At 42.6% G+C, this 12,626-nt stretch overlaps 1 protein-coding gene across 2 annotated transcripts in view; it reads right to left on the reverse strand.

Moving 5' to 3' along the window:
• Positions 1–12,626, reverse strand: part of NUDT12 (nudix hydrolase 12) — a 273,377-nt gene that overhangs the window by 214,470 nt on the left and 46,281 nt on the right. For both annotated transcript variants that reach the window (XM_069625469.1, XM_069625468.1), the window contains exon 2: positions 6,007–6,421. In XM_069625469.1, the coding sequence (XP_069481570.1) occupies positions 6,007–6,212 (206 nt within the window). In that variant the 5' untranslated portion in view covers positions 6,213–6,421. The remainder of the gene's footprint in view (positions 1–6,006; positions 6,422–12,626) is intronic.

A 12,626-nucleotide genomic window follows, 5' to 3' on the forward strand; every position in this document is an offset into this window, starting at 1 on the left:
GAACTTTGTTGAGCACTTGTGAACTGTTGGTTGAATACAATCTTGGAACCTTTATTATCAAAGTAGAATAAAGAGACTGGAGCTAGAACTTTGTTAAGAGGATTCCCTGAACCTTTGTTTGGAACTTTTGAACAGAATACTGCTTAAATCTGCAGAAGGGGAATTCCCCCAGACTGGAAGGAGAAACATGGATTGTGATCCGAATTTAAGAATTGCATTGGTTATTGTTGAACTGCCATATATAACCTTGCTGAGTTGGTGTATGTTTACATGTGAGGGACAGAAACCTTTTGTCAGAGTGTTTTCTTTAGTTTATTTGAGGCAGGGAAATCCTTGTCATGGTTGGGATAGTGAGGGGTTTATCCAACCTTTCGAGTTAATAAAATGGCATCTTTTGAAAAACCTTCACAAAGTTGTCCACCTCACATTTTCGACCCCTCACAGTAGGCACAGGCCCATTTAGCTTTGGTGGCCCTTGGTGTGTCTTTGTGTCTTTTCCTTTCTGTCTGTGCAAGGTCGGTCACTGCCTACACAAAGGAAAGCTGGGTAGAATGTTGCCATCCACTAGCGAAGTTCAGCTGTGTCCATGTGTATTGGTCCAAGTTCCGGATACACATATTAATCTTCATGGTGTCCTTTCCCTACTCCATATGGAAAAAATATGCCTGCAGCATCTATGTACAGGTGGTCCTTGATTGTTTGACTAAAAGTGTCCTCTGCCTGGCTACACCCCGCCCAAGTACTCGTGTGCGTTTTGGATATATTAGGCACCATGCTGTTGTGTGGGTGTGAAATGCTCCTTGCCCTCTTTTCCGCATTGTGTAGGATTTAGGCCCCGGCACTCTCAGCTCCTGACTCTTGGCACTATGTTTTCTAGCGCTACACCTTTCAGTGAATCGTGTATCAGGGAAGTTAGAGGCCCATCTCTAGGCCATGTGTCTTTTAGGTCCTGTGGGCACCAGCTTGTCTAAACTAGGTTCATGTGCGGTTTGTTCTACAGCAGGTTTTGGACCCTTCGGCACAGGTGCGCCTTTGGATGCATTCAAGCTCAGAGTGCCAGTCTTCTGCATTTCATGCTGTCCCTTCTCCTGGGCCTTTTGGGGGCTTCTTGTAGATGGGATGGAACTTAAAATAAGCAGTTGAGTCACAGGGTGTACAGCTCCTAGATTTGTACTTGGTCAAGGAAAGGAATATATACTGAAATATTACGATGATCAATAACGCAAAGGGGGTTGAAACCATGAACTGTGACAGTGGGAATCTGACTTAATTTATGCACATTTTCCTTCCTAACTTAAAGAGCACCCCTGAAAAACCAAAATTATTTTTACGGAAACAAAAATCACACACAATCCAAATGTTCACACATATGTTTAGACTAACTGAAAATATTATGCTTCGATTGTTTTCGATGTCCAATGGACATCAGAAGGGGAGGAAGGGGGGAGGTCATAGAATGAAGTGAATGTTATTAAAAAAAGAGATAGATTTTCCTTTCACATAGAAACTTCAGTTTGAACTCCATCGAGTAAATGAAGAGTTTGAATAGAATGTTGGCCTGGGACGTTATCTACAGAACAATTAATCTGGCTTCAGGAAACACACCTAACATCTCTTATTGAAAACAATTGCAATTCAAGCAGTGTTGGGAATTACATTTTACAAAAGGCACATGCTACCTATACAACCCTTTAAAAAAATGATAAAGGGCCTTATTACAAGTTTGGCAGTGTGGTAAAAAGGGGCAGCAATTCCTTTATGTCCACTTTTCCTGCATGCCAAATCATAACTTTTGGCAGATTTACTGCCACTAATATTAGCACACTTTACCTCCAAAAAACAGGCAGATTTACTGTGTGGTAATTCCTACAGACTCCAGAAATGGGGAATTAACACCACTTGTAATCCTGTGGCAACTCCACCGGACCAAGTGGCGGTAAAGATAATTGAGTTTGGAGGATTTACCACCGATTTGCCACCAAACTCGTAATGATACCCAATGTGTTCACAAAATTAGGCACAAGTAATGTTAAAGTGCGACCATGTAAGTTTGACAAAACATGAATCGTATTTTAGAGACATATTGAAGTTATTATTATTTTTAAAAAAACAAATGCATGATATGTTGTTATGCATGTAGCTCACACAGAGGTTACATTGGGTATGTTAAAATACAATTTCTGCAAACAGCATTCCGTTTTTTCTAAATAAAATGCCAGTCTCCACCTCCCCGACAGCCTCCATTGCCCAATTTCAATGTTCCAAGCCTTTCCACAACTGTGCACACTAATACTTTGAAGTTAGAGGTAAGGCTATGTCCTCATTACGAGTTTGGCAGTAATTCTGCTGAACTACCGCCAAACGGAATTACCGTTATCACCACTTGGTCTCACAGATTTACCGCAGGATTACAAGTGGTGGTAGGCGGTTTAAGGCACCATTTTTTGTTTGGAGTGCATGGGGCTTTCAGCAGAGTTGCCAGTGGCCGTAATTCCATCGATGGTAATTCTTCAGCAGTAAGGTGAAGTATTTACCTCCAGCATACTCCACTTAAAGGCCAAACTCAGGATTTGGCAGAGCGGTAAAAGTGATGGTGATTCTGGTACAACCACCTTTTTGCCACTATGCTAAACTCTGAATGAGGCCCAATGTGTATTGCAGTATATATGCAGTGTTGGGACCATGTAGTGATTTTAATATAGATCTGTATGCCTACTGGCTTGCATACAATGCGCCCAATACAAAATACATCTCTTAAGTTTAACTGGTGCAATGGCCACTATCATCTCATTAAGCCGTGCGCTCGATAATGGCTACCAACTACTTGAGCACAGACATTCAAGATTGCCATTGATGTCTTGCATCCTCGCCCATTTGAGGTTCTGAACGGTAGTGCCCCACAGCTGTTGGTGAAAGGTGGTGCTCGTAAACTGTCTTCTGGCCCTATGGAACAATGGCCTCGTGGTCCTGGGCTCAAAGTCATCCATAGTGTGTCATGAGTCACGTATCTACGTTCAGAACTCTTGTTTTTGAGGTTGACAATATTTAAGTACTTGAGTATCTATATTATTCTGTGTGTTGTAATTGAGATTTACTGCATGCACGACACTTCCTGTGCTCGTCCTGTATAAAGTGGTAACCCATTAGTGTATCAGTTCTTTTGTCCGGGATGGCAGATCTATGTAGGTTCATTCTTTCACATATTACCTGGGATGACTCATCTACACACTTCCATGCATGCATTTCTTGCATTGGATGAGGTATATAACATAGGATGATTTGCACTTGAATGTCCCTTGTAGCTCTATTTTTGTGTGGTTGGTATGGCATATTTGGCACATGTGTTTGCTTTGGTATACTTACATTCCATTGATATGTTCCAGGTCTTCTTTGTTGTAAATCTAGTTTAAAATGCACTTCTGATCAGAGGCTGGGCTATATATTTTGGATGCTTGTACTTAGGAATCTCTCTCAAAACATCTCTCCTCAAATCATCTGTGCTGAATATTGGTTGTAGGTTTTTAACAATTCTAGCTAGCTGTGGGAATGCTAGATGATGAATGCCCACAAAGTGTATTCATTTAGTAGTTCTATCTCTTAATTGTAGCATGCGGTCACTGAGTATTTTCAATGCACAAATTCCCTGACTAATAGTTTGACAGAGTGACCCCTTTTGCAAAAAAGCACGCGCAGTGTGTGGCAGGAAGATAGTCCATATCCTTCTATTTGAACATATACCATATATGAAGCCTGGTTGTAGAGAATAGATTGTTTTGTGTGGAGTGGATGGAAACTTGTCCTGTGCATGTATTTGTTCCTGTACAGTGGTTCCTGGATACAGTGGTTAGTAGGTGGCTGTTCCTTCCAACAGAAATCATGGTATCCAGAAGTGTACGTTCGTCTTGGACTATTCCATTTTGAACTTAATGCAGTGGTGGGTGCCGTTCAGAGGTTCATGGAATTGTTTTAGGGGAACCTCCCCTTACGTACACAAAACAATCTCAGTCAAGTAAGTGGTTTCTGGGATGGTCTCAAAATCTGCCATAAAAAGGTTATCATACGGACGTAACCTTACTGTGCCCATTGAAATGTCATTTTTTGCAAGGTGTTTTCACTGCAAAAACATCTTTCTGTATGCAGCCCTGCAGACACGCAGTAGCCACTTTTAAAACAGGTAAATCATGAAAAGCATAAAAAATATAGACTAACATACTTCCAAAAAAAAAGGGAAAAACTGACTCAGAGGATGGGGTATCCTTGCTTCCAACCACACAGCCCCATCAGAAGAGGAACTTTATGGAGAAAATTAAATACATATTTGAAATTGCATGAACTACTAGGTGTAAAGAAATATGGCCTACAAAGGGATTTTAGAGTGAAACATATTTTTTAACTGCCGGATAACGGTTTTGAAGGACTAGGTTAGTTTTCATTAAGGTCATGCACTTTTGTTCGACTATGATTGAACCAATTATTTTTATTATGGGGTGGGGTACCCCAGTAATCTCTCCGTCACTACCCTAAACCCCCACTTTGCCTCCCCTCCTCCACCCATACACATGTAAACAAAAGGGCACAATCAAATTTAAAACTTTCAAAAGTAAGTATTTTAATTGATAAGCCTGAAAAATACCCCTTTGGGGGAAGGGAATACATTTTTTACTCCCAACTTCAAAACATAGGGATTAAACATATTCCCAGTGCTCCAGATAAGATTTTGAGGGGCGGGGGAGGAGTATTTTACTCCCTATTTTTAAACTTTGAGAGTAAATGTTATTTTAAGAGAGTAAAAAATGACTTTTCTCCCTTGCAAGAGAGTAAAATGTATGTGACATCCAGCCGACGTGTGCAAAAACAGTATGGAAATCATTACTACGCTGCAGCTTTCTGCATTGTGACAGAATACCCCTTTCATTATTTCTCCAACATCTGGCCATTTGATCTCTTCTGTATATATTTAAATGTTGAAAACACAAAAACCTAGCCAATTACATAGTAAAGCAAGCATGAATTGTATTGTGTGTTTTGAAGTTCAATAGCAAAATTGCCTTTTGACGTTTAATGAAAGTCCTCATTTCCTGGAGCTGCATGCCAATGTTATCTAACAACAGTGCAGAGAGGCAAGCACTCCATGCTAAATTTATATATCTAATCTCATGGTCAAATGGTTATTTATGTAGCGCTTTTGGCAAAGCACTGTGCATATGACATATTTATCACAATCATCAACAAACCAAAGTTGGTACTCCTTTATTGACCTTGAAAGGATGAAAGGCTGAGTTGGCCTTGCCGGGATTGGAACCTGCAACCTACAGATCACGCACAGATCGCTGCAACGAGTGCTCATCCGGCTGAGCTATCTTACTGGCTAACATCCTTCAAAGGTCAGTTAACTGACTGAGGTATAATAATCACAGTTCCTAGATGTTGGACGAACCATGTATAAAGGGCTACAAAAAGTTAAATACATATCTGGATTATCACAGGGACAGGTTTTGCTGAGTTTCTATTTCAATTACAAATGTAACTTTCATTTGTTTGTTTTTGAACAGTGCTTGCACTTCCAGGAGAGTCAGGTTTTGGATGTTTTAATTGTAGACTTGGAGATTTGAGAGGCTAGAAGACCTTTGATTGGTGTAATGACAATCACTCACCGTGAACAAAGACTCTGCGGCCACTGACCATTTACTATAATGTACCTCACTGACTGCAAGGTTAAATGGATGTAAATTAGACTTTACATAGTCATCATTTTACACACTGTTTTTATAATTAGAGTATAAATTAAATTATAAGTGTACAAATTATCTGCTTTCACATGATTATGCACATAACACAGGAACTCTGAAAAAAACAATTATACAATACTGGTTTGCTTTTGGAAAAAAAAGCATAATTTGTTACAAAATAGTAAATGAAGTACTACATTGGCACCACAATATACAATGAAGTAGACCAGATGGACAATAAAAAGCTACGCACAAGTCACATTCAAATGATTCTTACCCATGTTTAAGGAGCATCTGAACAACATCAAAGTGGCCATTGCGAGCAGCATACATCAGAGCAGTCCACCCATTCTCAGCAGTTTCATTGATAATAGATGATGAATGACTGAGCAGCACAGAGAGGCGGTCCCTGTCCCCGAGGGCAGCTAAATTGTGCAATTGAGAAATAATTGCCTCCTTGGGATTTCTTGGCGTGTCAGCCATTTTATTGTAAAAAAGTAATTTAAAAAAACGTATTTTCAGAAAAAAGCATGAGACGAAATGAAGAAAAAAAAAACAGACCAACAATATGTATTATTAAATTGTTGAACTTATTTTTCCATTTTGTGACCTGTGCTCAGCCAATCAGTAGATCATGTTCAGTTCAGGGTGGTAAGGTACCCAGCGTGGTAAAGTGTTTTCCAACATGGTGTCTAGGAAACAAAACGAAGTGCGATACACATGTTTACATACCACATATCATAAAATGCAACAGTGAAATAAAGAGAAGTTTTTAACATAAGCATACAGCATATTTAATTCAACAAGACTTGTAATTGGCAATTTAAAAACATATGTTTTTAAGAGTACAATTCTGCAAATGGTAATTCCACACAGTAAATACACTAATTCCTTTGGCCTTACAGTGGAGGATTTACCTTCGGTATCATGCTGGAGGCCATTCATCATCTTTAAGGTCAAACTCAGAATTCGGAGGTACAGTGAAAGCAGTGATAATTCCACTACTGCCAAAATGAAGTGGTAACAGAATCACTGCACCACTGAACTTGTGATTAGGCCCATTGCTTATTACCGTTAGGCCTATGTGGTAAGTCAGACAAAGAAGACGGACAAGGAGGACATGTTTGAATCAGATGTTTATTTAGAAAAGTAAAGAAAACCTCTTCTAAACTCTACCTCTACGATGGGTTCCCTACTCTAATAAAGGGGGTTGCTCAAATAAACTTTGCCCTCTGTCAAAACATACACTATCCTAACATCTGCCCTACCACTATGAACAGAAGGAAAGCCAATGCAAGCTTTAGCTTAGAAAAGGGTTGTTCTCCATCTTGGGTACATCAGTGGTGGCTGGATTTCTGTGCCCCACCAAAGAGTTTTCAAAGTCATTTCCAGGTCTTGGTCTGCTAGCTCCAAACAAACAAATAAACAAACAAAACACGTATTTCAGCTTTCTCTTGGCAAAACCCCAGCCTTATCAACCAGTCCGAACAATGTTTAGTATATGCCCTCTCCAGGAATGAATTCTGCTTATTCAGAAGGTTCTTCTGATCTGGATAGAAACATTTTTACAAAAACCAAACTTTCTCTTTATGCCTGGTTGGACATTTCTACTTTGAGCCTTGTGTAGGCGGTCTCTCTGGCCAGCGAGACCTGCATTTTCGACCTGGCTCTGGGCTGCGCGTCAGCTTTCTTCTGTTGCTTCTTCCTTTACAGGTCTACGGCATCAGAAGTAGAATACCGGTAATTCTCTTTTGGTTTGGCTTTGCTTCCTTTCTCAGTGGCCCCAGGCTCGACAGGGTCTCCTCCTTGGTCAAAGCCACAGCGTTCCTTTGGCTGCCTTGGGTCACCACTCACCATCCTGAATGCGTGGCTCTCAACTTCTGTTCCTCCTACGAGGGAGAGACTCCATTCTATGCATAGGCTGCACAAGCCCAATTACGCCCCCTTGCTTTTCGCAGAACTTATCTAAAAATGGGCTAGAAAATTGATATTGGTTTTAACATTTTTATGTTCCTGCATTTCTTCTATTCTACCTGTTCTGTACAGAAGCACTAGCACTTTAGAGGTGTTTTTCCCTACCAGGACCACAGTTGCACTTTTTTGAATGTTTACTCAACATACATGTGTTGTATGTAATTGACAAAAGATTAACTGGTTTTAAATGGTTTTGTATTTTGATGTCCCATCAATAAAAGCTTTTTTGTATTTATTTAAACAGTTTTGCAGTATTACATTGTTAGGAGGAGTAGGAACCTTTGTTGTTAGAAATCCTTACTTGGTCATTCCTTGTACCCAGAGGGATCTCCCCCAGTCCCCTAGGTAGGGTATTGCGCAGCAGCCTCACCTCCCTAGTCTCAATGGGGATGGCTCTCTTGGGGACTAGGGACACATTCCCTGGGTTTGTCACACCTAACAGAAAACACTACAGTTGAATTAGTCAAAACAGATGGATGGTTAGGTTTATTGACAATGCACAATGAGGCATCACCTCAGTGTGGTATGGGGAAATGTCACAATAACACTACAGAGAGATTTAAGACTCAACACTCAATCTTTGTAAAGTGGACACTGTCACAGATGGCCTCAAGAACACACCAACTCTCAGAGACAGTTTGTTAGGCAGAAACCTGGGCAGTTCCCTCTGGGACCACTGCAAAAGATTTAGGACTACAGGTGTTTGGCAGTAAACCCACTTGGTAGCAGTCTGTACCAGACAGATTCACTTGGTAGCTGTGGCTGAGCAGTCAGACTTCCCTCAAGAAGAGTTAGGCAGTATACAGAGTATTCACAATAGGTCAAGAGAACACAATAGGACAAGTAAACACTGACCAGGGCTTGGCGTAAAAGAGATAATTATTTAAAACCACAACTAGAAAAACACACAGGCACTAATAGTAAGCAATTCAAAAACACAGTCACTAAAAGATATACACTCCCTTAAAAGAATATTAGACAAGTCTTAAGTAAAGCCCCACTTATTTTCAGACAGCGGTGAGCGCTTAACGTAGATGGCACTCTAATAATTCGTTTTTAAAAAAGGGAGAGAAAAGCAGAGAATAAATTTAAACAGATCCCAACACTTTTTCACGAACACAACAAGAGAGAAAGGCAAAGTAATACCGTGAATTCAGAGTCAGTAGGCCGGATCCGTTTTAAGAGGATCAAAACGAAATGTGTCCAAGGTCACACGGTTGCAGTGCACAAAAGTCTTGTAACGGTTCAAAAAGGAGTTGGACCAAAGAAAGGGACCAGTTAGAGGGTCAAGGCGGCCAGCCCAGTCCAGAAGGTTAAGGGGTTATTATTACCTTGTACCAATCTTTAGAAAGGGAAGCCTGGCGGACACGGTACCTCAAAGTGGTGAGAACACTCCAGCGGGGGCAGTTGTTCCTGGCAGCGGATGCAAGTCGGTGCTTCGTCCGGGGGAAGACAGGATCTCGTCAGGGGGGAGGGAGAGACCGGAGTCCGTTGCACTGCCACGGGAGAAACCAGCCGCAGAGTTTCTCAGGTACAAGGAGCGGTCTGTTGATTCGCGGTCCAGTGGTAAGTGGCTATCCAGCTGCCGGGGTGCTTGGCACGGGCAGTTCGACCACAAACCGGTCTGGGGAGCGAAGAGAAGAAGGTAAACTGGTTGTGCCCACCAGTCAGGGGAAGAAGCCTCTCCAGCCAGGAGATCTTCTCGGTCGTCGGGAAGTGGTGAGTCGGTTCCGCAGGGCTTCACCGGGGGTGTCGTCGTGGTAGGTCGGCTCAGCTTCTCCCTCGTCAGATTCTCAGGTCCTGTGGCGACTTCTGAAGTTCCAGTCCCCAAAGCCCTGCTTTTATGCAGCATACCCCCATTCACTCAGCCTAGCTGTCAATCAAACATGCTAAGTGGTGAGCCGGCCGGCTCACCACCTGGGCCAATCACACAAGAGTGCGACTTGAGTTACCAAGGTAACTCAGTCCAGGGTGCCTAAACCCCCTCCCGCACCCCCTGTGGTACCCAGACAGAGTGGCACCACTTTTGGAGGATTCTGTGGAGAAGCCCGCCAAAAAGTGGAACAAAGGCTCGACTTGGGTTGGAGTCACAGAAGAGAACACAAATGCCATTTTAGAATCGAGTCCTGGCAAATAATACCAACCGGTGAATTAATATTAATTAAATAAACCGGCGGTGTGTTCGAGGCTATGAGAATTAAATAATTAAAGTTGGTAGCCTCGAACAATGGGAAAATCCCATAGGGATATATTCGCGGTCGAATATAAAAAGTAGTTTCCACGGCCACCAGCCAAAACTCGATCAGGGGGGACGGAGATGTGCCCCCTCGACTAACAGACCCCGGGGCAATCGAATTGCCCCGACCAGTACGTCCACAATATGATGGTTTGTACTGGTTTCTGTTAATAATTTGGGACTAGTAAAGCCAATGGTGACTTTACATGCCCTGGGAGACAGAAGTCACTCCCAGGGTATGGAGTCTATGGTGGGGTGTCACTATGACACCCCTGTGTTACTGCACGGAGGGTGCTGTGTAACACACATAGTAAAAACACATGAGACCCTATGGAGTAAAGGACCCCATTTTATTTTATTTTACATTTATAAAGCGCTCACACAGCCCGCAGGCATCGAGGCGCTGTTAGAGGAATTGTTTATTTTTCTTAGTTGCGTAATTGTGTTTTTTTTGTTTTTTGTCTTAGTTAGGTATTTATAACGCGCTTAAACACTAAGAGGTTTCTAAGCGCGGACCAGGGGATCGAACCTGTTGTTGCTCCGTGTCGACTTGCTTCCAAGACGCGCACGCTGCCGCTGTGCTATCCTCCCGAGCCCATAAACCACATTAACAGTCAAAGGAACACCATAAATCATGTCCAAGAGTGGGAGAAAAAAAGAGTCTCACTCTTCGCAGGAGAAAAAAAACAAACTCCAGAAATCCAGCAAAGCTGCTGGGGGACACACTAGGTTAGGAAATTCAGCCTCAAGAGAGAATTCTCCCTAACACAGTTCAATGGTTTTATTTGAGAAACTTGAAAGGCGCTCCCTCACTCTCTCGACTCAAGCAGAGGTTCCTTCCCTAGCCCAGGGATCACTCAACCCCAGGATAACCTCCAGAGTTCGATAACCCCTGCTGTCTAAAAAGCTGGCGGTCTACAAGTGATGGCCAAAGGGCAAACACACTTTCTATCTAATTCCCTCTGGGAGTTGAATCCTAAACTAGGCCCTGCAAATTAATCTGTACATGCTGGGGAAAAGGCATGGTGTTTGGTGCAGAGGAGGGCCAAGTCCAGAGCAGCTTGTGATATTCCAGGTGGCAACGGTTGGCCATGCCACCTGGAGTTCATCAACGGCTGTACTGCCCTGCCATGGTGAAGTACAGTGGGGAAAGAACACTGTTTGGCGCAGAGAAGGAGCCAGTCTAGCGCAGCATGCGATATTTGAGGAAGCAGCGATTTGCCACGCCACCTGGAGATCATCAACTGGCGTACTATCACCCCAGGGTGAAGCCCACTGGGGAAAGGCCGCAGCGTTGGCCGCTGCAGGTGTTCAGTGTCCAGAGGTGAAGAGTTACTGTATCATCAAGCCACCCTGCCAAGGTTTCCACTCTAGCGGTAAGTGTTACGCTTGAAACTTGCTAATCATCCCACCAACTATAGAATTCAAAGGCACATATGGGCGAGTTCATTGTACCTCAGTGTATATTAACGGGGGACGTAATCGATCCAAGATGTCCAAGAGCAATATCACCAAGATAGGTTCTCAAAACGAAGTCCATTAAGGATGTAAATGTACTAATCATGGAGATTCAAGACAGGTTGCAAGGCATTGATGGTACAAACGCTAGCAGCAAAAGTGAGCGGGGCTCCCAAGGCTTTTGGGGGTTTAAATCTAATCTAATAAATCAGTGAGCCTGCCAAGCAATGACTAGATTGAGGTCAATAACGATCGCCCCAGAAATCCCACCTTCAAACAGATTTGGCATGCTTGCTGACACCGAGACCAAGGAAGTGACCCTGGTGAAAAGGATTGAGGTACTCATACTGTAAATACCCAAATTAGAGATATTAGCTGTCTATTCTGTGTGTTTCGGCTGTGAAAAGAGAATTTCTATTCAAGCCTTCCCTGCCTAGGTCCCAACCGCCCCTCTGCTGTGGGTGTGGCTGCATCAAGAAGAAAGACCTGGGAGAAAGTTAAAATAAGTTGTGATGTATATTGCTGGGGAAAAGGACATTCAAGTACTCCTTTTGTCCCAGGACAGCGTGAAAGCCAACACCAAAGTTAAGAAGAATGGCATGACGTCAATATTAGAAAAATGTGACAAATCCACACGGAAAAATCCACCTAGAAGATATCAAAACAGTGGAGTAATTCTCAATGACCAGTCAAGCAGTAGCTCTTGGTCTAACCCTTATACGAATCGCCCTATATAGAAGGGGCCAATGAGAACCATGGGTTCTAAATGTGTCTGGTCCAGGGGCAATTTGAGAATAAGGAAGCGCTCATAAATAAGTCTATACACAGGCTGCACCATGTGAGGAGGTGCATATCTATCATAAGAGATGACATTGTCCAGTGCATGTGTAACGTACCCCAAAATTGCAGGTTTCAATCTGGAACTTGGATCGACTGGGTTCTTACTTTTTGAGAGTGGGAATGTGCAGTGTTATTTCCTTAGCAACCGAAACAATATAATAAAATCACCTGCTAGACTGGACCTAGCAGGGTTATCCGATATGTGCAACACAACCGGCTTTGTTTACCATGCAAATAACTGGTAGTGTTGGTTATTCACTGTTCCATTGTACCTGTGTGTTGTGTCTATGTTATTCTGTTGAGGGTTCTGTATTTGGAATGTACAGGTTTCTGTCGTCCAATAAACCAATTACAGGTATGTCATACCTTGTTTTCCTTCTTTGCATGGT

Source organism: Ambystoma mexicanum, chromosome 6p (assembly GCF_040938575.1).
Source record: "Ambystoma mexicanum isolate Mex_15411 chromosome 6p, UKY_AmexF1_1, whole genome shotgun sequence".
Lineage (NCBI taxonomy): Eukaryota > Metazoa > Chordata > Amphibia > Caudata > Ambystomatidae > Ambystoma > Ambystoma mexicanum.